This window comes from Arvicanthis niloticus, chromosome 23, assembly GCF_011762505.2.
Source record: "Arvicanthis niloticus isolate mArvNil1 chromosome 23, mArvNil1.pat.X, whole genome shotgun sequence".
Classification (NCBI taxonomy): domain Eukaryota; kingdom Metazoa; phylum Chordata; class Mammalia; order Rodentia; family Muridae; genus Arvicanthis; species Arvicanthis niloticus.
This window is the reverse complement of record NC_133430.1, coordinates 30,484,280-30,511,903: the sequence shown is the minus strand read 5'-3', so window position 1 is coordinate 30,511,903 and position 27,624 is coordinate 30,484,280. Positions and strand designations below refer to the sequence as shown.

The window sequence follows — 27,624 nt, the reverse complement described above, 5'->3', positions numbered from 1 at the left end:
GAGAAAAGAATTAATTATTGCAGGATTCAACTGATGGTTCAACAGCTACAGGTTTTACCATGGAAACCAGGAGAGCTGAGTGTGATTCCCAGAACCATGTAAAGACGAAAGACTCTATTCCACAAGTTGTCCCCTGACCTCTAGATGAATGTGTGGTGCATACGCTCACAGGCGCCATGTCACGTGCTTTGTTTCCATTATTTTCTATCCTGAGGCGTTAGCTCTGTTAGCACTTTGAAAGTCAGTGTCTCTGTAATATTTCGGAAAGTATCATTAGTCAGCCTAACTTCTTACTTTACTTGTAATTATGTAATTTTTAGATTACCAGAATCAAAATTAATGACAAATTTGATCTTGTATCAGTTATTTGAACACACCTATGATTTAATATTTCGGCTCACAATGACAGGGAGCATCAAGGTCTTTGGTAAGATCAGAGCTTCTAGAGGATGCCACAGCCTTCTTAAGGCCTTTTATAACTATAAGCATTACCACAAACAGGGGTCTTTAACTCTGAGGAAGCTGTGTCCTTTGTCAGTGCTGACTTTAATTTTTAGTTCTCTCTATACAATGGAAGGTACATTTAAAAAAATCATGTTGGTTATCCTAGAAAACAAATTATGCATTTAAAGTAGTCAAAAGAACCCAGAGATAAACCTTGTATGTCATGCACAATCCTTCAGCCATCAGTGGAAAATGTTAGCTCTTCTCTTTCCAAGTGGAAACCTGAGCATGCCTTTTTGAGAGTTGGTTTGTCTTCTCCACTGCAAAAATAATGTTTTAAAATAGCATCTTAAACTACCCTATAGTAAAGACAGCAGAGAACTATGAAATCCAAGCCTCTAGTTATGAGTCTCTACTCTTTATGTTGGAGGAAATTGGAGGAGGGAGCAATGAACAAAAACCAAATTAAAAAAAATCACTTAAAATAACCAAAAGCAGATACACACACACACACACACACACACACACACACACACACTCCAGCCAAACTAACTATTCCAGTTTCTGGCTGAGAATTTACCCAAGACTTGGGGGTTTCTATAAGAATATATAAGATTAGCACTGCAAAACCTAGTAAACATTGAATGAATTCTTGAAAATATACCTGGAGCTACCCCAGCTGGGCTTGAGGGCCAGCAGCCTTGCTTTTGAGGAATACAGGTGCACAGGCAGCTTCCCCTTCTGATCCAGGCTAGGCTCAGAGAGTCTGTATCTAATAGCTCAGAGGCACCTCACCTAAAGCCTCAAGACCCACCCTCCTGAAAACAGTTTTATTAGTTTATGGGATGTTCCTCTTTGAGGTCTCTAGCTCCTCATAATCTAAGTTTATGATGTTATAAATGATCCAATTGAGATCTTCTCAATTTCAGATTCGATTCTTTTCTCCTCTTAAGAGAGGTATAGTTGTCCCATCTTTTACTGAAGGTCTCTGTCATCCCCGCCATCATTACTCCTGCCCCCCAGGCCCCTCCCCCTCCTTTGCTTTCCCCACCCAGCTCTCATAGCTCCTTTATGCTTTGGAAGGAAGAAAGATGTGTCACCTTGCAGCTACCAAAGCAGTTTTATTTTCCTTCGTCACACTTTGATAAGCAGTAGTTCTGCTGCGTGCTCGATTCACTCCACATGTGTTTCTTTCTGCTTTCCGTCATGATCTTTATATGAAGTCTCTCAATGAGACTTAGTATCTAGATTCAGAGCCCTGCCTTGTGATCCTTTCTTGCTCCAGCTTCTTTGGGAGTCTGCCACTTAACCCTTTGTTCTCTGGCCTTGGTTGCATTATTTTCTATTAGGCTCTTTATACTGATTTGTTTTATTTTGTTATAGGATCTTACTCTGTAGCCCAGGCTGGCCTCTAATTTGCCATCCTTTTACCTCATCCTCCCAAGCCCCAGGATTATGAGCATGCACCATCATACCCGATTCTGTTTTTTTTTTTTTCTGCCTTCTCACCTTTGGTGAGTTCATCTGCCTCCGTGATTTTAGTTTGTACTGACTTTAAATGCTACATTTCCTAACTGGCTCTGTTTGAGCACCTTATTAGAAGTACTATTTACACTCTGAATTATGATAGTTCTGTTTATATATACATGTTGTAGTGCTTAACTACTGCCTTACTATATAGTTACTTGCACCCACATTTGATTTTTATTTTTTGATTGCCAACATGCTGAGGAATCCTTTTGCTTTGCCTTTCTGTAGCATCATACCTTGTATGTTTGTAGAACTGTATGTCATGCCTCTTCTCGAGTCTCCTGTTGAATCAATCTGTTTGCCATCTCACACCTGTGTTCAGTTCTATCATGGCTTGTCTTCTGATGGTTGACACAATCCCTACTTTTCATCCTTCTCTTTAATTTACACAGGAACTAGTTGTTCGTTTTCTCAAGCGAGCATCAAGTAACCTCCAACACTCACTGAGGATGGTATTACCTAGTCGGCGGTTGGCACTTCTGGAGCGCAGAAGAATCCTTGCCCACCAGCTAGGTGACTTTATAGTTGTGTACAACAAGGTGAGTCGATAGCCTTATGTGCTGGTTCATCAGACACTGTTGGGAGCAGGTCAGTCTGCTGTGCTCTGTTCTCTTGACAGCACCATCCCCTTTGTGGCTGTCATGGGCAGTCCAGCTGGACTAAAAAACTACTTATTATTAAGGCCAATGCCTAAACTCTTAGGGAACGGCACATTTCTTTTGTGCTCCAGTATACCTGAGAAACATTTGAGAGCTAACTTAAACTGTGAATTTAAAATGACACTTGTACTTCTGTTTTGGAAGTGTTAGATTTTCTTCTCTGAGCTGTTTGAAAGAGGGATATGATTTCACACTATTTTTCCAAAGTGTCTTGTATCTAAGGTTCTAGCATCCATTTTAAAAAAATATTTTCAGGAGAAAAAGTATGGCCACTATATAAGAAAGGCAGTTGAGTTCTGGAAGTTGACATAGCTTTTCTGAAAAAAACAAAAAAACAAAACAAAAAACCCCAAAACCACCTGTGGCTAGTGGTCACCCTGTCAGCACACTAACCTGTAGCCATATTTTACCCTGTTCTATATTGAGAATTCTCTGTTGTCTCACACAAGTCAGAACTCAGTCAGTTTGGAAGCTGACTCAAGAGACTCTTCCAAGACTAGTCCTTCCTCTAGGGATGGTAACAAAATATGGTGTGTCTGTTGTCCAGCCGCACTGTGAAGCTAGAATTACCATCCCAGATAAAACGGTCTCTCTCTCTCTCTCTCTCTCTATGGGCTGTGTTAGTAGAAAGAATAAATGTTACATGGGAATTTCAAAACATTGCATGAAATGGTGACCAAAAGTAGCATGTCAGATGTATAAGTGGTGAAAAGTACAGCAAGAGTCAAATAAAGTTGTTCTTGTAAGGTGCCATTAGCCCATGGGAACAAAAGCAGTGCCATTAGCCCATGGGAACAAAAGCAGATGAAGCGTGTTTACCAGGAGTCAGTTTGATTTTGTTGTTCTTCTCTGTGGTTGGACATGGGCAGGAAACAGAACAAATGGCTGAAAAGAGATCAAAGAAGAAACTCGAAGAAGAGGAAGAAGATGGGGTGAACGCAGAAAGCTTTCAGGATTTTATCCGACAAGCAAGGTACAGATCACTTTTGATGAGTAACCATGTCCTTCCCTCTCCTGAGCTTCCACTGAATCCCCAACAGCCCCTTATTTCTGATACACAGATGTGAGAGAACTTTGTCCCCAAGGGAGGAAGCGTCTTGCATGCTTGGCCTCTCCATATCTCAGCCAGTTGTGTTGCTGTTGTCATGGTTTCACCTATCAAAACACTGCTTCGTGGTGTCTGGGCTGCAGCTCTAGACAGCCTTCAAAGTATACAACCTTGAGAGTACCAAGAGCCTTTTAGAAATGGGAAGCTAGAGACTTCTTGTGTTTACCAAGTCCAGATTAGTTCCTGACCTACTAATGTTGTAGAGATGACCAAATTTTACCCACAGGTAAAAAGGTAGGGTGGCAGTTTCTCAACACTGTGAGGGTCACACCCAATTTATATCAAACAGAACAAGTTTTTCATGCTTAGGGTTGACCTTGAGAAATTGAAAATCTCTATGTTCAACTCTGTTTTGATGTAAGCCAGGCACACCATTTGCTCACTGAGATTGTATTTCCAAAGGAAGAGATAACAAAAACAATTTTAGCTTTTGTAAAGACTCAGAATGAGGGTGCTTTTTAAACTAGAGAGTTGTCAGTTTGGAGAGTTGATTCCGAGGTTAAACATATTGTTTGATTTTGCAGAAGACCTGGGTTCGATTCTCTGTACCTACATGATGGCTCACAGTCATCGATAACTCTACTCCCAGGGGATCTGATACTCTCTTCTGACCTTTGAGGGAAATGGTTATGCATATATGGATATGATGGACAGACAGACAGACAGACAGCAGCCATACACATAAAATAATAAAATCAAAATCTATTTTTTTTCAAATTAGAGAGTTGTGCAGAAACTAAAGGAAAAAGCAACTCTTAAGTCCCTTTAATTAGGCTGCAGTTGTCCAAGTCACAGTGGGTAGTATATCACTAGAAAATCAGCATTCCATTATTTGTGAAGTTAGGTTGTGAGTTATCTGTCGTTAACAGTAAGTTCCTTGGGAAATTCCTTTTCAGACCTCACCATGGCCTCAGTGGCTTGTGTTTTAGGCATGCAACAATTTGTGTTTTAGGTATGCAACAAACACAAACATCATTTTATAGGGTCTATATCTGTATATGCTATTTTGTGGATATTTTGAAGTTATGAGTAATATGTTTGAGAAAGCAGATGTAGAAAAGAAGCAAGAAACAGCTTCCCACATCAGCCTTATAAAAACAGCAAAACTGGGGCTTGAGAGATGGCTCAGTGGTTAAGAGCACTGACTGCTCCTCCAAAGGTCCTGAGTTCAATTCCCAACAACTACATGGTGGCTCACAACCATCTGCAATGTGATCTGATGTCCTCTCTTCTGGTCTGTCTGAAGACAACTATAGTGTACTAAATAAAATAAAAATAAATAAACCTTAAAAAAAATCAGCAAAACCAAGAAAGGACAAAATGGCTTAGTGGGTAAAGGCACTTGTCCTCAAGCCAGAGACCTGAGTTTTGTTCCCAGGACCTGTGTGTTAGAAGTAAAAATACAACTCCTGCAGGTTGTTCTCCACACCTGCACCATGGCATGGATGTACTCACACACAGAAAGAAAGAAAGGAAAGAGATTAAAAGCAGAGAAGGCAAAAAAAAAAAAAAAAAAAAAAAAAAAAAAAAAAAAAAAAAAAAAAAAAAAGTAGATGATACCAAGAAAATAGTGTAAGTAAATGGCTAAAATAGAAAAATAGAAGGAAACAAATGAAAAATAGAAGAAAAAAAGAAAGGAAGGAAGAAAATAAACCAAATGCTAAATATAAACTATATATACTTTAAACTAATAAAGTGTTGGAGATGAAAATACATTAGGTCATATTTATTGATTGTAACTTAAGGAACAGTTGCTGGGAGCTGGGAGTAGAGTAGGGTGTTTTAGTAAGTCAGGGCGGGTACAAACTCAAATGCCTGCAGGAAGGAGTCAGGGAGACCTAAATGAGGAAGTGGGCAGAGGATAAGACAGGTAGAGTAGCTTGTAATTGGGCCAGCTATCCCTTGCCTTCCAGTATTCTGAGAAGTGCCAAATAAAACACTGCCAGAAAGAAGCAGGGCCTACTGCAGCCCCAGCTGTAGGTATTTGCTGGTTTCTAACATGATTTATCTTGTGCTGCTTTGCTCCCTGGGGACCCGAGGGTTTACAGAGATCGATAGAAGTGGTTTCCTGGGTTCTCATTTGTGTGTTCTGAAGATGGCTGGTGGGTTGCTTCATCTCCTTGAAGGCTATCTATGTGGAACAATACCAAGCTCCAGACATAAGAAAATGACTATGAAAAAGTGGCTGTACATGTTGCCATCATAACTTCCAAGCCCTTTGGCTAAGATCAAGTGAAATCTGCATGTTCCGTTTTCTGGGAGGCCCCTTTAGACTCTCCTCTGTTTTCTCACACTTTAAACTCTGTGGCTATCCATAAGTAATTTCCTCTTCAAAGTGCCCATCTATTCTCTCTCATGCATTGTTCGGATAGTTAAGGATATTTTCTGTGGTCACACTATGTCTCCTTATTTCTGACACAGCCAATTAAAATGTCTTGTAGCTTGTATCTTTACTTCTAGTAAAGATACTAAAGCTATCTAGAAATGGCATAGATGCATTGCCAACTACAGCCAGATGAAAGTTGCACTCTGTGGCTATGAATAATCATTGTCCTATTGGGTTTTTTAAAGGTGCACCTCCCCTCCACTCCCTACTGTGTATGTAAGTTGGGGAGGGGTATCCTATGAAAATAGCTTGCTGTTAAGCTTTGACCCAATCTGTACTTTCACTTCCTTACCAAGAGTGTTATGATTCAGTAAAACTTTTGGAAGGTGACTACCAGGTACTTGAAATGTGCATAGTACAACTCTGAAAAAGAATCTTCAATTATATTTAATTTAGACTAAGTCTAAATAGCTCCATGTAACTAGTGGCTGCTGGATCAGGCAGTACAGATGGAGAAAAGCTGTGGGTTAATAAAGCCGTCCCGTGGTCTTCATTTTCTGGGTTGCTTTCATTTATGCTTCATTTAAAACTGTCTGTTCACAAGGAGCTCTCAGCTTGTGCCTCTCACTTTCCCTTCCCCTGCTTACTGTTTCCATAATAAAATGTCAAAAGATTTTCCAGAGCAGCTTCCTGTGCTGACCATACTCTTTTCTTCATTTCAGTGAGGCTGAACTGGAGGAGGTGTTGACTTTTTATACCCAAAAAAACAAGTCTGCGAGTGTCTTCCTGGGGACTCACTCTAAAAGTTCTAAGAACAACAGTAGTTACTCTGATAGTGGGGCAAAAGGTGGTAAGTATGCCAACTAATGAGTGAAAAATGCAAACAAGCAGAAAACGGAGCTGTGCAGAGAAGAATCAGAACTAAGTTGGCTGAACACCAATATCCAGCAAGACTGACCTCTGCAGTGGGGCCGAGGCTGGCAGGCGGGTGGGCGGGCAGGGGGGACTCAACTGTGTCTTCAAAGCAAAAGAAGAGCATCCTTTAGAGCTACATTTTCATCTTTCATGACAACAACATGGTTTGGGTTTTTTTTTTTTTCCTTTTCATTTTGAAAACCTGATCTTTAATGAATGTCCATCTTCCTATGTGCTTCCACACAGCGTGCACAGCAGGTTCCCTCTCAGACTTCATTACCGCTGAGAAAATGAGCTCGCTCCAGGAGCTGAGCTTGCTCCAAGTTTCTCCTCAGCACACAAGTCCAGTCCTCCAGCTGTCTGTCACCTGCTCAGTTCAGAGCTTTGCTCTCACTTTTCATTGTTTGGCCCTTCTCTGTCCATGCCTCTCAGTACCGTTGGCATCTTGGTTACAGTGTTGTTGTTGTTGTTCTTGTTGTTGTGTGGGGCAGTTCCATACCTAATGGGGTGACTGACTTGGTCCCAAGCCCTAGATGCCATTGGTTTCCTCCAGGCATTGTGACATTCTTTCTGTTTCTGCAAGTTCTCACTGCTGAGGGACACTAGTGGAGTCCAATGTAGACTACGCCATCTAGCATAAAAGCAACAACAACATAGCAATCAGATATAGCTGCGTCAGCAACTTCTGTGCTTTCAATGTAAGACTCATTTCAAACCTAGATGCAAGTATATCAGCATAGTTATTTAATGCGTGTAAGGGTTTTGCAACATGTATGTCTGTGGACCATGTGTGCCCATGGAGACCAGAAGAGGGAGGGCATCAGATGTCCTGGGTTATGAGCAGCCACGTGGGTGCTGAGAACTGAACCCAGGTCTTCTGCAAGAACAGCCAGTGCACTTGACCAGAAAACCAGGTCTCCAAGCCCCTTGTCAGTATTTTAAGAACTAGATTCAATCTCAACGCTCTCGAGGCTATCCCAGTCAAATGTGGAAATATTCAGGAAAATTGATCATTGCAAATGTAAAATGAATTTCCCAAAGAAACATTAATTTTGTTTTGTGCTTACATGGCTGGGGATTAGTCCCAGAGCCTCACAGGTCTTTACCACTGAGCTACACCATCTCAGCCCAGTATTGTAAAATTCGCTGAGGCTGTTCCATGAAGCCTTACTAGGAACTGATACTGAACTGTATTTTTCATAGTCAAGCCCAGCTTCCGCTTGGAACTTGTTTCTAACTTCATATTCCTCTGTCCATTCTTCTTTCTCATAGTTTTCATATTTGGTATTAGCCCCTTTGATAGCCACTAGGCTAGCACTTTAATCACTAGGGCTATCAAAGCCCTTGTGTTTATAAAATGTGTCGTCTGTTGAATGGAGTTTATTGTGGAAGGGAGGCTGAGAAAGTTTTATAGTAAGGTTAGAGTAGGGAAAAGACTGCTCACCTGCTGAGTTCGGCCCTCATGGGTATTCATGTGGCAGCTTATCCCACCTTATCACCAGAATGGAGAAGACCCATGCATGCACCAGCAGCTTCTATTAATACAGATAGGGCATTTCAAATTCTCAGATCTGGTTGGTTTGGTTTTGGGTTTTGTGGTTTGGTTTTTGTTTGTTTGTCTCTGTTGTTGTTTTGTTTCATTTGTTTGTTTTGAGATAGGGTTTCTCTGTGTAGCCCTGGCTGTCCTGGAACTCACTCTGTAGACAGAGCTGACCTTGAACTCAAAGAGATCCGCTTGCTTCTGCCTCCTGAGTGTTGGGATTAAGGGCATGTACTACCACCACCTGGCCCTTTAGATTTGTCTTTTATTGATGATTTTTATGTAGATGATCAGTTCCTGCTTTTTCTATTGTATAAACCTAGGGAGGAGTATGATGGTTTCAAACAAGAAAAAAAGACATTTGACAGTTTGGTGTCTGGGCTCATTTCATAACTGAACAGGCAGGTAGCAGCATTACCCTACAAGCAATGGAGAGAACAGGATCCACACCTCTCATTCATTCCTCTGAGAGACTCTCTTGAGTTTTTAGATAAATCTTGCCCTTGCCACAAACCTTGGGACATTTCTCTAAGTGTATGAATAACTTTGGACTGTTCTGTTTCAGAATTTTATAGTAGAGAAAATCAGGTACAGTGTAAACTGGTTTTATTATTAAATATGATCAACCTGTCTCAGGTAAACTGAGGCACATATTGTAGGATAGTCAGGTGGTTCACCAACAATCAGTGAGGCTCTGCTTGTATCTCACAGTGCCACTCTTGTGCATGCATGTTGACTTGGCTCTGGCAGGTCCTACCAGCCACTGTGATCTCTTATCTCCAGTCCCCTGGTGCAGTCAAGAGTCCTGGTGGAAACACCCAAATTCTCTTATTTCAGTTTCCATGCATGTCCTAGCTGGATCACAATCAATAGATTCCTGCCTTGCATTTGAGTGAGATATGGCTGATGCTGGGAGTCACTGGGAATCAGTCAGTTGGCTGCTCACTCCAGATGTTACCATCTTTTACAGGTCACAGTGGGATGTGCAGTGTGTCCCAGAGTTGATTAACACTTGTGTCTCATGTTAACGATTTTGATTAGTAAAAGTGCCTAAGGCAATATTTATTTTGTTTCAGATCACCCTGAGACAATACAAGAAGTGAAAATAAAGCAACCCAAACAGCAACAGGCAACAGAAATCCACTCTGATAAATTATCTCGTGAGTGCTTGAAACACACATTGCTCTCTGATATACCTCTCAAAGGAAACCAGTCGTCAGGTGTGCAGTATTGTGAGCACATGGCACATTGTCACCCAGGGAAGTCTCCTCTGCTTTTTCCCTTTCCCTCAGAATGTCCTTCTGACTGTATGTAACTCATTTTCCTTCAAAAGCATTTTCTATTTTCTTTAGAAGTTTTGAGCACTTGCTTTTTTTTCCCAGAGGGTGAGGAATTAGCTGCTCTTTGTAGAGACTTGGGCCTGCTGGCCTAACATGTGTAGAATGTACCTACTCTGCTTTTTGGGGATGTCTCAACCCAAGCTTTTAGGAAGGGATAAAAATAAAAATTTTGTTACCATGCTGTCTCTGGTAAGCAAGTTCAAGAGGAATCCTCTCGCTGGGCAGTGGTGGCACACGCCTTTAATCCCAGCACTTGGGAGGCAGAGGCTGCCGGATTTCTGAGTTCGAGGCCAGCCTGGTCTTCAGCGTAAGTTCCAGGATAGCCAGGGTTTATATAGAGAAACCCTGTCCTGAAAAACCAAAAAGAAAAAAAAAAAAAAAAAAAAAAAAAAAGATGAATACTCATTAAAGTCTGCATGATTTCTGTCTCATGTTAACATTATTTTGATGTTTTAAAATGTTTATGTGTCACAGAGATTGTGTGTTTATTTTTCCCCAAATGACCTGTTCTTTTGTTTTCTTTTTGCTATAATAGGATTTACCACTTCAGCAGGAAAAGAGGCTAAACTAGTATATACCAACTGCTCTTCCTTCGCTGGCCCTGCTGCCGTTCTTCTGCAGAGACTCCCCAGCACCCATCTGTCATCAATCATCACAACCTCCGCCGCCCTCTCGTCAGGCCCTGGCCACCATTCTTCTTTATCTCAAATTTCTCCAGCTATCCCGAGCATGCCTCACCAGTCAGCACTTTTACTGAACCCCGTCCCCGACAATGCCTCCCCCTCCATACACCCTGGGACCCAGAATGTAAGCCCCGCTGGGCTGCCACGCTGTCGGTCAGGCAGCTACACCATTGGCCCATTTTCCTCTTTCCAAAGTGCTGCCCACATTTATAGCCAGAAGCTGTCTCGCCCCTCTTCAGCAAAGGCAGGTGAGTGAGAAAATGAAGACTGCCTGCCATGGCAGCTCCTCCTCAGCCCCTCCCCAGCCCCATGAAAACAGAGTGCCTCTTTTTCTTTGCTTTCTCTTTTGCTACCTTCTGCTGTGACTAAAGAAAGGTCTTAAGTTTTGCCCACTAGCATTCCTTCACTGATACAGAATGAAACAGGACTGCTTTTAGGTACTTCAAAAAGAGACGAGAAGGGCAGGGCATCTAGAGTCCCACTGCAGACCACCATTGGTCTAGGAAGTTACTCTGCATTCTTTCTGATTTAAGTAGTTATTCCTGACATCAGACAACTTAAATATGACCTGATCAAAGAACTCGTAAGGTAAGACATTTAGTCTTAAATGAAGTAGACCCATGTTGTCAGTCAAGTTTTCTTCCTATTTATTTTATGATGTTGAGAATTGAATCCAGGACCTTACATATGTTAAACAAATGCCCTACCAGTAAGCTGTATCTCCAGTCCATTTTTATCATGATAGCTTTATTTAGATAATAACCCCTACTTGAAAACTTGGTTATTCCCTGTAAATTGAGTGGTTTTTAAGTATGTTCACAGATATGTATAATCAACACCAACTTTCTAACTTCAGAACATGTTCTTTTCCCCCTTAAAGAAATCCCAAATCTCTTAGCAAATCATCTGTTTCTCTTCCTCCTAGTCTCTGGTAACCATTGGTATCTTTGTTTTACTACAGGCTTGTCTATTCTGGATATTTCACATAACTAGAAGTATTCAGTAAATGATCTTTGTGATTGCCTTCTTTCACATAGTGCCTGTCATGTTATTCAGGTTCATGTGTGTGATAGCATGTGTCACGCTTAATGCTTTCTAAATAGCTGGGTGGCTTTCTGTTGTATGACTATACAGCATTTGTTTTTCTGTCAGATGGTGGACATTTGCTTCTTCCTCACTTTGGCCCATTATGAATAGTGGTGCTGTAAGCAGTGTTACAGTGTTTACTTGTGGACATAAATTTTTATTTTGTAGGGTTTATATCTACCTACCTACCTACCTATCTTATAGAAGGATAATGATTGGCATTTCCTTAACAGCTAATGATGTGTTGATGTTGGCATGCCCTTTGAGTATTTGTATATCTTTATATGGAAAATGTCTACTTAATTTCTTTGCTAGTTTTTAAGTTGAAGTATATTTCTATCATTGAGTTGTATTCTTTATGTATTCTCCATACAAGTTCTTTATTAGGTAATTGGCTTAGAAAGAGTTTTTCTCTATCTATTGGTTTTTTTTTTTTTTTTCATTTTCTTCAAGCATAGAAGTTTTAATATTTGATGAAGTCTAATTTTCCTATTTTTTGTTGCTTGTAATTTATATGTCATATCTGAAAACATATTACTAACACAAATTCATAAAGATTTCCTTATATTTTTTTCTTGAGAGTTTCATGTTAGGTTCTCATATTTAGGACTTTTGTCCACTCTCCATTACTTACTTTGTCAGATAATGTAGGCGTTTAACTTCATTCTTCTGCATATGGATATTCACTTTTTCCAGGACCAGTTATTTAAAAATGTTATTCCTTACTGTATTACTTTGGCATGCTTGCCAAAAGTCAATTATCTGCAAATGTAAAAGACTTACTTCTGGAGCCTTAGTTCTATTCCTTTTGATTTTTTCTATCTGTCTTATACAAGTATCACGTAGTCATGCTATAGCATTATATTAAGTCTTTAAATCACCAAACGTTTAAAAAAAATTGTTTAGGTGTTTCTGGGAACTATGAGATTCTGCTTAAAAAAACAAACAAACAAACAAACAAACAAACAGGTCCACAGGACATTAATTGATATTATGATGAATCATTTTGGGTAGTAGTTTAACACTGACTGAGATTTTAAACAATTTAGTAATGACCATGTTCAAAATGAGTTATAAGCCACATTTTATAAATAACTACTCTTAGGCATGGTGGTGCATGCCTTTAATCTCAGCACTCAAGAGGCATCGCCATGTGAATTTCTGAGTTCTAGGTCCGCTTGGTCTACACAGTAAGTTCTAGGCCAGGCAGGGTTACATAGTAGCTTTTTCTTTAAAAGGGGCCAGCGGTAGACAGCAAGATGGCTCAGTGGGTAAAGGCACTTGCCACCAAACTGACAATCTGAGTTCTTTTTCTGGGATATACCTGATGGAGAAAAGAGACCCATTTGCAAGTTGTCCTCCAACTTCTACACACCAGGTTCCCTGTTTACATATGCATAAATGTAATTTTAAAAAGATGATTTGAACAGGATGATACAGGATGATAACTTTGTCTCTTGATCATATTTTAGGACTATGTACCCAACAAATAGAGAAAATACCTACAAGAACACATATTTATAAAAACCAGATACGTTCTATATCATAAGCAAGGGAAAAAATTTAAGACTTGGAATCATATAGTATCATTCTTTGCCCACACTATAATTAAGCTAAAAGCCAATAGCCAAGGAATCTGTAACAAATTCTCTGTATATTTCAAAATCAGAAATGGGAAAAGAAATCTTATTGCAAAGAAAATTGCTATTCTAGAGCTGAGTAGCGAGGGATGGCTGCATGTCCTGTTGTGTGTGGCAGAACAAAACCAACAGTGATCGCCATCTAAGGAGAGAGATACGCAAACCCACACAGGTCAGAAGTAGAACAGGGTACACAGCCACCGTGGGCTGTCTCTAATAAAGTAAAGAAGCACTTAGTAAGACTGAAGAAGAGAGAGAGATGACAGGAACATTGTACAAGTAACGGAGGAGCAGACAAAGAAAGATGCATAGATGAGAAAAAATAGGATTTGGTCAACACTTTATTTCCCCGAAATTGAGATGGACAAACATCATTAAAAGGATACCATGTAAAAATTGACTCAGATTTTTCCAGATCACAATCTTTAAAGCCTGTGTCCATCTCTAGATTTTCATTCTGCTGAGTGTCAGAGGGCAAGGACTTCCTACTGCCAAGTATTGCATGTGTGGGACCCCTTGACTTACACCCGTGTGTAGGTTGGGGTGGCTGCACCTAAGCCATTCACTCTCAGTGAGAGATGCAGGGAGTCTGACACCAAATGCCTGTCTTCCTTGCCTGGGACAGGAGGGTCTCTACTCCCTGCTGCTTAGGGATGTGCTTCATGGCAGCCTTGCAGATTTCCCTTTGAAAGTCTAATTACCAAAATGGAAACCAGAATATCTGAGAGAATGGGCTGGCAGAAAGAAAAAAGAAAAAGAAAAACTGGGAGGAAGTAACTTGAAGCCATCTGCTTCCAAATTTTAACTTCACCATGAAACTGTCTTTGTTGAATGACAAGCAACAGTCTATGAGGATGCAGCCTCCATGTAGGAATACTGTCGCCATAAGCAGCTAATCAGATTGTTATAATTATTAGCAAACTTGTATCCTAATGACAGATCATAAATCAGTTCTCTCCTAGAAAATAAGTCCAGAGAATATGTACCCAAGTTTTAGATTGCCAACCCTATGTATTTTTATACATCAAAACAAAACAGATAATGGTGTTCTTGAGGACAAACCCACCCTATCTGGAGAGGATCATTTGCTTGAACTCAATATCTAGAAGTAAGTATGTTTACATCATGTTCCTTGAAAGCTCCCACCTTCTGCCAGGAGATCTTACCCACCCTTGTTCAAGTTACTTTTCTCATATCTATCATTGGAGTGCAAGGTCTGCGAGTATTCAGAATACAAACTCTCTTGGTCCTGCGCACAGAGGTTCTGTGGTCTTCCCTCCATTGAGGATGGGTAAACTTGTCTTCCCTCTGGTTTGGCTTTAGGTTTTAGGTTCTGCCCTACCTTGGAGAAAATTTCCCAGAATTTGTAGGTGAGGTTTGCCTCTGAAAATGACTCCGCGATTCAGTCATACTGAAGCCAGTGCTGCTTAACCTTTGAATTCTGCTGAGTGTCCCGAGACCTTGGGTCAGGTGTGCCCACCACCTGACCCTTTTCAGCTGACACTTTTCTTCCCTCCCTGAATATGCTGTTATTCTCCTAATATGACTACTTTCTGGTCCATTAGCCTGATTTGCTTGAAGATACCTTTTATATTAACGTGTTGGTAGTTATGTTGCCAAGGGTATTTCCAGAGAGACCCTGAGAAGCAGATGCTCTCTCAGTTTACAACAGCCAGCTACTTTCCTAAGCATGGCGAATTTGCCCTGCTCTTGATGACAGTTATTGACATTGGCCACTGAGATTAAATAATAGTAACTAAAGCTGGGCATCCCTAAGAGTAGCTGAGATCAGTTACTGAGATCAGTGTGGCCTCCATGACACTTCAGTGCTTGATGAGTTCTCCAGGCCCTCAGGGCCATGTGCTTCAGGATGTTCCTGCCATTCCCCACAGAAGGCCTGAGGTGACAATGCTGAGGAGGGATAGTTCTTCTTGTCCAGAATTCTCAGGCTACCTTCTTACCTTTATTGGAGGGTGGGGGGGGGGGGGGGGGGGAGGGGAGGGAATCAAAGGAGGGCAAGACTTATCTACAAAAAATAGACCAGTTTATGGCTGAAGACATCACCTGTGGTTTCTGACTCTTGAAATGTTTAAAAGATTAAATGAGACGAGGGTGCTTTCATTCAGGCCCAGGGTTAAGTAAGTACTCATAAGATGTGTCATTTCCTAGTTCAAGGTTCCTTTGTAACTTTGAATGTTGCATGACAGAGTTACTTAGAAATAAAACTGGGACTTGGGTGCTAGTGAGATGGCTTAGCAGGTAAAAGCACTTGTCACCAACTCTGATATGAGTTTGATCCCTGGGACCCAAATAGTGGAAGGAGAGAACCTCAAATTGCCTGTCACCCAATCCGCAGGCTCCAGTGTGCTCAGAGCTCCTCTCTAGCATGAGAGGACACCACACACACACACACACACACACACACACACACTAAATAGATACAATGAAAAGTTCTTACTGTATCTAAGCATTACAGGTCAAATTATGTGATTTGTGAGTTCAGAGCCATTGCCATATTACCTCTACCTGAAACAGAGCTGGGTCTCATTTAGTTGACCAAGTTGCTGTCTTCTAATATTATCCCATTATACTGGTTCCTTTTAAGCCCAGTCAGATTTCTCTTCAATTTTGTGCCTAGTCTAATGTGGACTTGATTTTCGATATTCTAGCTTTGGGCAGCAAATATCACTATATATAATGATCTGCAGAACCAAAGATTTTGGAATGCTTAGTTAACTGCCTACTCTGTATAGAATTAGTGGTAGTCTAATTGCCTAGTGTGAATGAGGTCTGGATTCAGTGCAAAGAACCAGAAGTCTGAGACAGAAGGCTTACCACATGCTCAAGGCCATCTTGGGTTACAGTGTAAGACCCTGTATTGAGGGAGGTCAGAGGGAAGAGAAAGAGAGACAGAGACTGAGAGAATGAGAATATATTCCTGTTAATCATCTGTCCACAGATTTTTTTATCTAACCTAGGCAAAAGTCAACAGGATACATAATGCTGTTTTAAGTAGTTAATTGTAGGTAAACAGATCAATTTGTTGTGGATGCCTTTTGTATAGGACAAATAGGCAAGTATAAAGTTTCTGAGAAATTTTGTTTCCGAACCCTCAGAACACCTAGGCTAAAATTTGCTCCTGTAATTCCTGGACCTAACCTAATAGAGATTCTCTGAGGGCCCATTTAGTCATCTAGTCTTCTGTCTACTTATGAGTAGCTTTCACAGAAGGGCAATATATAGGAAAGTGTTTGTCATATAAAGTATTCTGTCATGCACTTTAAAAATTATAAGCTTGTACAACCTTGACAGTTTATTCTAAGCATGAAAACTGGTTCATGAGTTTGTTAAATGTAGATCTGCCAACATATGACATATGACTATGACACATGTATGTGAATTTTCTAGACAAAGTTGTTTTAAACATGAGATTTCAGTATATGCTTACCAGTTTAATATTTGGTTTTGTCTTCAGGTATAGTTTATGGTACTACTGAAAATAGTTTTAATATTATTACTCTGATCTGAATTTGTAATATACAGTCTACTTTGGGATACTTAATAAAATTTTTTAATCTTTAAAAAAAAAAAATTGACTCAGAACCATGAGGAAAGCCAGAATAGTCCTATGACTATAAATAATTGGTATAGTACTTAAAATTCTTCTTTTTTTAAAAATTTTTATTTTTTAAATTTTTTATTGGACATTTTATTTTCATTTCATATGTTATTCCCTTACCCCATTCCTCTCCCACCCAGGAACCCCCTATCCCATCCCCTCTTCTCCTGCTTCTATGAGGATGTGCCCCTACCTACGCCCCCATTCCCATCTCCCCATCCTCAAATTCCCCCACACTCGGCTTCCAGCCTTCATGGGACCAAGGATCTCCTCTCCCACCTATGCCCAACAAGGCCATCCTCCCCTACATATACAGCCGGAGCCATGGGTCCCTCCCTATGTGCTCCCAGGCTGGTGTTTTAGACCCTGGGGGCCCTGCTTGTTGCTCTCCTCGTGGGGCTGCAAACCCTTTCAGCTCCTTCAGCTCCTTCTCTCTAACTCCTCCATTGGGAACCCCATGATCAGTTCAATGGTTAGCTGTGAGCATCCGCCTCTGAATATGTCAGGCTCTGGCAGACCTCTAAGGAGACAGCTATATCAGGCTCCTGTCAGCATGCACTTCCTGACATCCACATCAGCGTCTACCTTTGGTGACTGCACATGGGATAGATACCCTGGTGGGATGGTCTCCAGGCGGCCCCTCCTTCAGTTTCTGTCCCACACTTTGTCTCCCTATTTGTTTCCTTGAGTATTTTGTTACTTCTCCTAAGAAGGACCGAAGCACCCACACTTGGTCTTCTTCATGAGCTTCATGTGGTCTGTGAGTTGAATCTTGGGTATTACAAGCTTCTGGGCTAATATCCAATTATCAGTGAGTGAATACCATGTGTGCTCTTTTGTGATTGGGTTTCCTCATTCAGGATGATATTTTCTAGTTCCATCCATTGACCTAAGAATTTTTCGAATTCATTGTTTAATAGCTGAGTAGTACTCTATTGTGTAAATGTACCACATTTTTTATCCATTCCTCTGTTGAAGGGCATCTGGGTTCTTTCCTGCTTCTGGCTATTATAAATGAGACTGCAACATAGTGGAGCATATGTCCTTGTTATATGTTGGAGCATCTTCTGGGTATATGCCCAGGAGTTGTATAGCTGGGTCCTCAGGTAATGCTATGTCCAATTTTCTGAGAACCCGCTAGACTGATTTCCAGAGTGGTTGTATCATCTTGCAATCCCACCAACAATGGAGGACTGTTCCTGTTTCTCCACATCCTTGCCAGCATCTACTGTTGCCTGAGTTTTTGATCTTAGCCATTCTGATTGGTGTGAGGTGGAATCTCAGGGTTGTTTTGATTTGCATTTCCCTGATGACTAGGGATCCTGAACATTTCTTTAGGTGCTTCTCAGTCATTCGAGTTTCCTCAGCTGAGAATTCTTTGTTTAGCTTTGTACCCCATTTTTAATAGGGTTATTTGGTTGTCTGGAGTCTAATTTCTTGAGTTCTTTATATATATTAAATATTAGCCCCCTATCGGATGTGGGATTACTAAAGATCTTTTTCCAATCTATTGGTTGCCATTTTGTCCTACTGACAGTGTTCTTTCCCTTACAAAAGCTTTATAATTTTATGAGGTCCCATTTGTCAATTCTTAATCTTAGAGCATAAACCATTGGTGTTCTGTTCAGGAAATTTTCCCCTGTGCCCAAGTATTCAAGGTTCTTCCCCACCTTCTCTTCTATTAGTTTCAGTGTATCTGGTTTTATGTGAAGGTTCTTTATCTACTTGGACTTGAGCTTTGTACAAGGAGATAAGAATGGATCCATTTGCACTCTTCTACTTGTTGTCCTCCAGTTGAACCAGCACCATTTGTTGAAAATGCTGTCCTTTTTCCACTGTATACTTAAGTAACCCCAAAACTTCCACTAGAGAACTCCTAAACCTGATAAACAACTTCAGCAAAGTGGCTGGTTATAAAATCAACTCAAACAAATCAGTAGCCTTCCTCTATTTGAAGGATAAACAGGCTGAGAAAGAAATTAGGTAAATGACACCTTTCACAATAGTCACAAATAATATAAAATACCTTGGTGTGAATCTAACCAGGCAAATGAAAGATCTATATGACAAGAACTTCAAGTCCCTGAAGAAAGATCGAAGAAGATCTCCCATGCTCATGGATTGGCAGGATTAATATAGTAAAAATGGCCATCTTGCTGAAAGTAAGCTAAACATTCAATGCAATCCCTATTAAAATCCCAACTCAATTCTTCACAGAGTTAGAAAGAGCAATTCTCAAATTTATTTGGAATAACAAAAAACCCAAGATAGCGAAAACTATTCTCAACAATGAAAGAACTTCTGGGGGAATCACCATCCCTGACCTCAAACTGTACTACAGAGCAATAGTGATAAAAACTGCATGGTATTGGTACAGAGACAGGCAGGAAGATCAATGGAATAGAATTGAAGACCCAGAAATGAACCCACACAGCTATGGTCACTTGATCTTTGACAAAGGAGCTAAAATTCTTCTTTAAAAGAAATCATAAGGCCCAGATAATTTGGTAGGTAATTTGTAATGCTCTTTCTAGAAGTAGATAATTCTAATATTAAAAATTACTAGAGAATGGAAAAGTACTTTGATCCATTTTGTTTGACTAAGTTTGTCTTGAAAAACAAATTAGTTAGTGATAAGAAGGGAAATTACCAGCTTTGTTTATAAATGTAAATGCAAAAATTTTAATCAAAATAAAAGCCTGCTATATCTAGCCACATCTGAAAGGTAGTGTGTACCATAAGCAAGGCTAAGTGTGGGCATGACCCACCAGTACCACCTGCCACAGTGACAGGCTAAAGAAAAAAAAAAAGACATTCATGACATCATTATAAATTCAGAAAAAGTAAACTCCAAACTCACTCATAACAATTCTGAATACTAAAAAGAGAAGGTCCCTATTAACCTGAAAAGAGGGCAAGAGGGCGTCAGCCCTAGACCTATAGATGGGTGAGTCTAAATGAGTGATGGTGACCATTGTCCTGTCCTTTACTTCATGGGCAAGGCAAGGGTTCTCTCTAATGTTGCTTCTGTTCAGCATTCATAGTATCGAAAAACAATTGTTTCAACTGAAAATATATGTAATAAAAAAAGAGAACAGAAGGTTTGGTGAGTGGTGAAAAAGTATTGGGAGAGAGTGGTTAATATAATCAATATAATGAAAATATATTTTATGAAAGTCTCAGAGAATAAAAAAAGTTTAATGGTAGATTCTGTTATATTTATCAGGTGATACCCACTGAGTCTAATTTGTGGTACCTATATACTCTTGGTAATGTGGGCATCCAAAGAAGAATGGTCAGCCTACCAGAGACCATCCATACTCCAAAGTTTAAATTCCTTGGTATTAATTATACACAGCATTTCAATCCATTATTACCCATTAAACTGTTTTTTAAAAGCATGTTAGACAATAGCATAAAACTATAATCTACTCTGGGAAAAGTTTAGAAAAGAATTTTTATAAAATGTCAAATGTCTTCAGAGAAAATCCAAGTCGGTGGGCAGATATGATGTGTGTGGGCCTAGGAAGGAAGCTTCAGGTCTTAGTCATTAAACGGAGCTCTGGGTTCAAAAGTTCACTCAGAAAACCTCAGCAAGTTTACTGTCTAACTCGATAAGCCTGTTCTAAGTGATAAGAGAATGGAGGACTGAGCTCTTGTTAATTCTTACATAACTTCTGTAAAGGTATTTGCAAAAGCACAGAATGACCAAAGGAGCATGGGAGAAAGTTAAGAAACAAAGCTAAGAAAGTCAACACAGTTGGTGGCATTGCTCATCAGTTGGAAAGGGTCTTTCTCATAAATGATGCTGTGGCAAGTGAGATCAGATCCCTGCCGCACCCATATTTAAAAATAAATTTCAGTTGTGAATGCTGACACCTACACTTGGTTGTGTAGGCAGGAGTATCATGAGCTCAGGAAGCCAGCCTGGGCAAATACAGTAAGATCCTGATTCAAAAACAAAAACAGTTTTTCAGATGTAGAACTTAATACCTAAAAAAACCTATTTGCAGATTTATTATATGGAGCAGAATTTAAAAAACAGAAGCACAACTCTAATAACTCAAGAAAAAGACAATATAAAAATGATGAGATTTCTGAGGATGGCAGCAACATCCAACATCATTCTTATTATGCAACTATTAGCCTGTTAGAGAAGGGAGCCCTCAAATGTTTGACAGTCCCAAACAGTAAAAGATGTGTGGGCCAGCAAGAATGCTTGTGTGGGAGTGTAAAGCATACCACTCTGGTACTGTCACTTCAGTTTGAAAATACATGTACCCTGTGACCCAGCAGTCCCACTCCTGGGCACAGGCACAAGCAAAGCCCTGCCGCTGTGTGTGCGTGAGTGTGCACTGTGCTGTTTATAATTGCAGTTGGTTCAAAGGAACTGCTGATGGAAGGAGGGATAACAAGACAACAAAAACAAACAAACATGAGTTTATATACACTCATCCAGTGAGGATGCCTCTTGGTAATGTCGTGCTAAAGGATGAAAGCTAACATTGGGGAACTACTGTTGTGAGATGCCGTTTTAATAGAGCCTGAGAAGAACCAAGTTATCTAGTATATATGTATATATCTCTTTCTATATAGGAGTGTGTGTGGGAGGGTGGGGTATATAGGCACTACAAACTAAACTCAGTGAGTTTTAACTGATAAATATAACAATCTATCATTAAACTTTTTTATTCTCTGAGACTTTTATACACACATATATACAGATACATACATATACACACAGATATATATCTCTGTGTAGACATATATCCACAGGAAAACTCGTAAGTATATGATAAAATGATGTTGTACAAAAGGAAAAGAGTGAAAGGGAGATCCCACGTGGAGGAGCACGTTGGTTACTATGCTGTTTCTAATGTAGCTCCGGGGCTTATTGAAAGTTACAGGTGCTCGTCATACTGCACTTGTAACATACACATACATTGGAAGACTAGATGTCTATGCCAGCTAACACAGTAAACATGAAGAGGCCTTTTAAAGGCATGCCGCCACATTACATAAGCTGAATGAGCATGCTTTCATTAGCCTTGTTAAAGGACAGAAGGGGGCTGGGAGCTTAAGAGTCCTGGCTCAGTCCCCAGCACCACAAAGATACATAAGTAAGTGGATAGAACCGAAATACAGTTTTTCTACATTTGTGGTTTTAAAAATAGCTTTTCAGTGAGGTCTTATAATCAGAGGTAAACTTGACCCTTGATTTTATTGTGACCAAAGAGTTGAAAAAAAGAAAGTTTAAATCTGAGAGGCCAGTCCCTTGTGAATTCAGTCACTGCTAGTTTTCTAAGTATACTTGGTTTCTCTGTCATGCCTGCTTGCTTTTGGAGCATTGTACATAGTGTGAGTGCTGCTGCCATTGATGCCACAGACTGACACATGTATGGACGTAATAAACCAAAAAAGAGTAAGAATGTCACTGTTCGGGTTCTCCTGTGTTCCTAGTGATACCGAGGATAGGGCCCAATGCCTTGCTGCTGAATTCCTGTCAATCCTAACCTTGGCTCTTCCCAGCTCCCTGTGATAGCAGTCCTTCATAAGCTGTCACACATTGATAAACACGTGATCATTTGGCTATAGGAAGGCTTTCTAGGGTATGGCAAGGGTTTATGTCGAGTTTTCTGACAATTTGAAGATCGTCTTTGGCTTTTATGCTGTTAGAGCTCCCTAGGATTGATTCATCAGTGTCTGTTGCCCTGCTGTTTCTTTGCCACTGTTGTAATTTTATTCAAGACGTGATTCTTAAGTCGGTGAGAACTCTTTTTCCTTTTTCAGCAGGGTCATGCCATCCACACAAGCATCATTCAGGAATAGCCAAGACACAAAAAGAAGGTGAAGATGTGTCATTTAACAGAAGGTACAACCAAAGTCTGGTTACGGCTGAACTCCAGCGGCTGGCGGAGAAGCAGGCAGCCAGGCAGTACTCTCCAGCCAGCCACATCAGTCTCCTCACCCAGCAGGTAGGGGCACACCAGGCTGCCACTGAGCCCTGTTGTTCTGGGAGTTGGGGTGCCGGGGCAGGGCATACTGGTCCTTCTGTCACTTGGCTGTTCCTGTGTGCTCATGGTCTCCAGTGAGTCTCTGTTCTGTCCATTTATATTTATAAAACTGAACTGTTTCTCCCTAACTGTAAAAAAAATAACTCTTACAGGCATTGCAATGTTCAATCTGTTAATGGCTCTTATGTTATGGTATATAGTATTGCATAGATAACATCTAAATTTCATCTGTAAATATAAAGTGATTAAAACACACGTTCATTTGCATGCATCACTTGTTGTTTGTGAAGTGACAGGTCAATTACAGTAGCCCATTCTTTCACCATGTGCATCCCAGGGATTAAACCAGGTTTGGCAAACTTTTGCCTTAACTCACTGACTCATCTTGCCAGCCTAGGATCCTTTAAATTAACTTCTTTCGTTCTTAAAATTTTCCAGTGAGTCCTGGTGTTTTGTAGGACATCTTTTTTATCAAAGTCATAGCTTTGTTGTCAACCTCGGCCCATCTTTCCATTTAGTTCCCGATCTGAGAATGTTTCATGTCTAACGATTATTGATGAAGATGTGGCACAAGCAGACACTAGGGCACTGACTCTGGGGTGCATGTGTCTGTGTGCACATGTATGGTACACGACACTTTTACCATCTTTGGGTTCTCTTTGTTCTCATCTGGTAGTCTCCATGGTATTAATTAGTAGAAACCTTCTTCCTTAATGCTAAATGGAATCAGAAATCTCTAAATGTGGTATTTAATAGCTCCATGATCCTCACAAGTGGTTATATCTTTCTGTATCTCTTATGCTAGTTTTTAAAATTGGTTGTAACTCCATAATGATAATTAAATCTGGGGAGGTATGAAGATAAAGTTGTTTCAAATACGTATGAAAGTAAACAACACACCATTCTCTGGTGGTACCCTAGTTCTCTGTTCAAAAAAAAAAAAAAAATTTTTTTTTTTTGAGCACAGAGAGAGAATCCTGACATGGCTGTGGCTCAACCTTGACCTCCTCTCAGCAGTTAGGCAGGGATTGTTTCCGATGCCTAGTAGTTTGGAACCAATAGATGAAGAGGCCTAAGGTGCAGCTAGAAGCAAAGAAATGTAACAAGCTGGTAATCAGACTTGAAGGGCACTGGATAGTTAGGCTAGGCACGGACCAATGGGACTAGACATGATCCTACTAAATGGAGAAGAAGTTGGAAAGTGTCCGCTGTCCATAAGAAAAGTAACAGCTGCTGGGCTCTAGCTGGCATTAGCCTTCCAGATAACTAAACATGCAGAAGCATCAAGACATTATTTTCCTTGTGATTACTATAAGAAATAGTCAATATTAGTGTTCATATATTCCCAGTTTCTATTATTTGCTGTGTTGCAGAGTCCAGAAAGTTCTAAGTCCCGGATCTTGTAATCTCCAGGTTCTCTAGCCTCCCTGGGAAGCTATCTCCCTTCAGTCTTTCTCACTACAATCCCGGGACCTGTGCTCTACAAGTCCATCAACTCTTCTTTGTAAGCCTCAGAATCTGCCATTAGATGTCAGTCTTAACTTTCAGAGTCTCCACAGTAGGGTGCTTGTGTGATGAAGTCCTTAGAGGGGTGCTGGGCTGTGCAAAAAAACCCAGGTGGAGCACCTAGGAAGGGTTGGATTAGCCAGTCCAAGACTACGTCCATCTCCTACTGACTGCCTATATGACCTGGAGCACTTCATTTCTCAGCCTCAGAATGTGTTCATTGCTGGGGGAAACAGGACTGGGTCCTAAGGATGGAGTGTAAAAGTGTCTTTGCAAAGTCTAAATGTTGTGTACTTGGGAAATACTGTTACTTCAGCCCTTAAGGCTTTAGGAATACATTGTTTCTTGTGTGTTGAAAGGGAGTTGTTAGGTGAGTGCATTTTAGTATAGAAAAGCTTTGTTGCATGTTTTGCAGCCATTTCCTCTCAAAGGACACAAGAATTTAATTTCTAATTTGAAAACTTCTGTTATTTTTTTCTTTTGCTTAGTAAGTAATAATACATTGTAATGGCTGTTAATATACACTCTGATACATTTGTTCTCTAGCTGCCTTCTCTTTTCTGTTCTGTTTAAAAGGAAAGCTGTTTCCATTTCTTAATGGAGCTGAGTGATAAATGCCTGTGGCTTCCTGCAGGAAAGTGGGCAGGAACTCCAGGAGTCTCTGAACCAGCACCTGGGTGCTAACCGTTGCTGTCAGCACAAGCAGCTTTGTGTTCAGACAGAAACCTCCTCAGGTGCCAGGGTTTCCCTGACTTAATACAGTCTTCATCTTCAGTTCCTGCGTGTATTTCTGCTTTCTTTTCTTTTTCTCATTTTTTTGCGTTGGCCAGTAGATAACTGACTCCCCTTCATATGATCCGTTCTAAGCTGGACAGTCATGGTGCATACCTTCAATCCCAGCACTCAGGAGGCAGAGGCAGAGGCAGAGGCAGGCGGATTTCTGAGTTTGAGGACAGCCAGGGCTACACGGAGTAAGTCTGTCTGGAACTGCACTGTCCCCTCCCCCCAAAAGATTAATTCTATATTTATATTATTGCTTTTTTATTATTATAAGATTATTTTATGGCATTATCTTTTTTTTCTTTCTTTCTTTCTTTTTTTTTTTTTTTTTTTTTGGTTTTTTGAGACAGGGTTTCTCTGTGTAGCCCTGGCTATCCTGGAACTCACTCTGTAGACCAGGCTGGCCTTGAACTCAGAAATCCGCCTGCCTCTGCCTCCCAAGTGCTGGGATTAGAGGCGTGCCCCACCACCGCCCTGCCAGCATTATCTTTACTAATTCATTCTTTGTGTTTTTCTTATCTTTAGTTCTCTATTTCTTGAGTTAAATTTCTAATTTCCTTTTAACCATGCTATATTAAAGGCTATGAATTTTCCTCTGAGCATTGCTTTAGTTATGTCCCATAAAATATTATTTATTTTGTAGCCAAGGAGTTAATAGACTTTTATTGAACAAGGAAGGCAGATTTTAAATTATTTGTACTATATTGAAGATTTGTACAAAATTAAATTGTAGGTATTTTTGAAAAAACATTTTATCTTTATCTGTAATTTTAGCTACTTAGCCTGTTAAAGTAGTCAGTGGCATTTTCTAGAAAACTCTGTATTTTGTTGTGATTATTCATTTAAAACAAAACACTTTATCCAAACTCTTAAGAGCATTCCTAGCTTTGGTGGTAACCATTGATGTTGTGATGTCATGCTGACCAAGAAGTAACTCATGGTCTTATGAAAGGGACAGCCACCCACATGATTCTAAATAGCCAGGAGCATCCCAAGCTGTTTCTTTGGAGAATAGCATAACTGCCCGAGGGTAACTCAGCTTGTCAGTGGGAATAGAAACAAGGCAAAGCAGTCTCTTGGGAGCTCTCATTCAACTGTATCATAGGAAGGGCAGAATCGACCCCCAGGAGCCCTAGTATGTGTGGCAGCAGGTTGGGTGATGAGTGGGACCTGGGGATTACGCTCTGAATACTTCAACTGCACCCCTTAGGAGGCCTGCAGAGGGGCAGAGCGCTTGTGTAGGTGACTACATACCACTCACACACATGTTTGATCTGGGCTGCTCGGGTAACTGAGAAGAGGTGGAGCTGGAGGATGAGGCAGTGCCATACTAAAGAATGGTAAATTGGATGGAGAAGGTTCTTAAGCCTACAACTGGTTATAAGGCTTTGGGAAACTAAGAATTTATATTAAGGCCTGCATTTTCAAGGAATTTATATTGTTAAAAGCAGAAGCTGATTTCTGGAATTTCCTTTTTATCATTTTTGCTATGAGTCAGCTTTATTTACATCCTAGAACACACAAGAATAGCAGACATTCTCTACATATAAGCAATGGCCCCTTCACAAGGTTTGTATAGTATGTGTGCAGTCTCAGTAAAAGAGGTGTGTAATATATTCTCAGCACACGGTGATTCAGTGTATACCTTAGAAAACAAGCAGGTTGGATTAGACCTTTCCCTTGGTGTGTGAGAGGGTGGCCATCTTCTGGGATGGGATCTTTAATGATTGTTGTGTGTGCTTCTGAAAGCAGTGTTAAGAAGCATCTGGACCTGTGGGGGGAGGGGTTCTGGTTGTGCTGGCACAGGGCTTCAGCTTAGGTGTGAGATCTCACTACCTCTGCCTCAGTTGGGACTGCAAGGGAGGGCAGATCAGTGTAGACAGGCCTCTTTGTGGTTATTGCTGTTCGTGTACAGAAGATTGTGGTGAAGGAGCCCAGCCTGTGGTGAGGAGCGGTAGGCAGGGCATTAGAGGGGCACTGGCCCTCTCTGGCCAGCAAGTTTGAGATTTCAGGACCCAGCTATCATTAGGAGCAGCTCCAGCTCTCCCAGCCTGGGAATTTAATCAAAGGGATACGAGCAGACCACCCAGGCAGGGCCCTACCACGAACCCGTGTGCTGTGTCAGTCTGCTCCGCAGCCAGCCGTGCAACAACGTGGCCAGGCCTCCTGAAATGTGCTGACAGACACAGAAGAGGGAGGAGATGCTCTGAGCCTTTGAGATTTTTCATTTTGTTGGGGAGCAGAACAAAAAGTCATTTGGTTTCTTTCATTCCCTTGCTCTTCACTCTGAGACTCTTAAGGCCTAATGCTGCAGGCAGATCTATCAGGTAATGAACATTTGCTTGACAGTACGTTAGTGCTGCACTCCTCACCCACACACAGGGACTCGTTATCACCATCTCCTTCAGTAGCTACCAGAAGGTCCACAGTGGAC

At 40.7% G+C, this 27,624-nt stretch overlaps 1 protein-coding gene across 15 annotated transcripts in view; it reads left to right on the top strand.

Moving 5' to 3' along the window:
* Positions 1 to 27,624, top strand: part of Ttll5 (tubulin tyrosine ligase like 5) — a 235,626-nt gene that overhangs the window by 97,154 nt on the left and 110,848 nt on the right. For 10 of the 15 annotated variants that reach the window (XM_076921610.1, XM_076921614.1, XM_076921609.1 and 7 more), the window contains 6 exons: positions 2,367 to 2,513; positions 3,503 to 3,606; positions 6,790 to 6,917; positions 9,599 to 9,742; positions 10,398 to 10,793; positions 22,681 to 22,865. In XM_076921610.1, coding sequence (XP_076777725.1) covers positions 2,367 to 2,513; positions 3,503 to 3,606; positions 6,790 to 6,917; positions 9,599 to 9,742; positions 10,398 to 10,793; positions 22,681 to 22,865 — 1,104 coding nt within the window. The remainder of the gene's footprint in view (positions 1 to 2,366; positions 2,514 to 3,502; positions 3,607 to 6,789; positions 6,918 to 9,598; positions 9,743 to 10,397; positions 10,794 to 22,680; positions 22,866 to 27,624) is intronic. The other 5 variants (XM_076921612.1, XM_076921607.1, XM_076921608.1 and 2 more) reach the window with 4 other exon arrangements.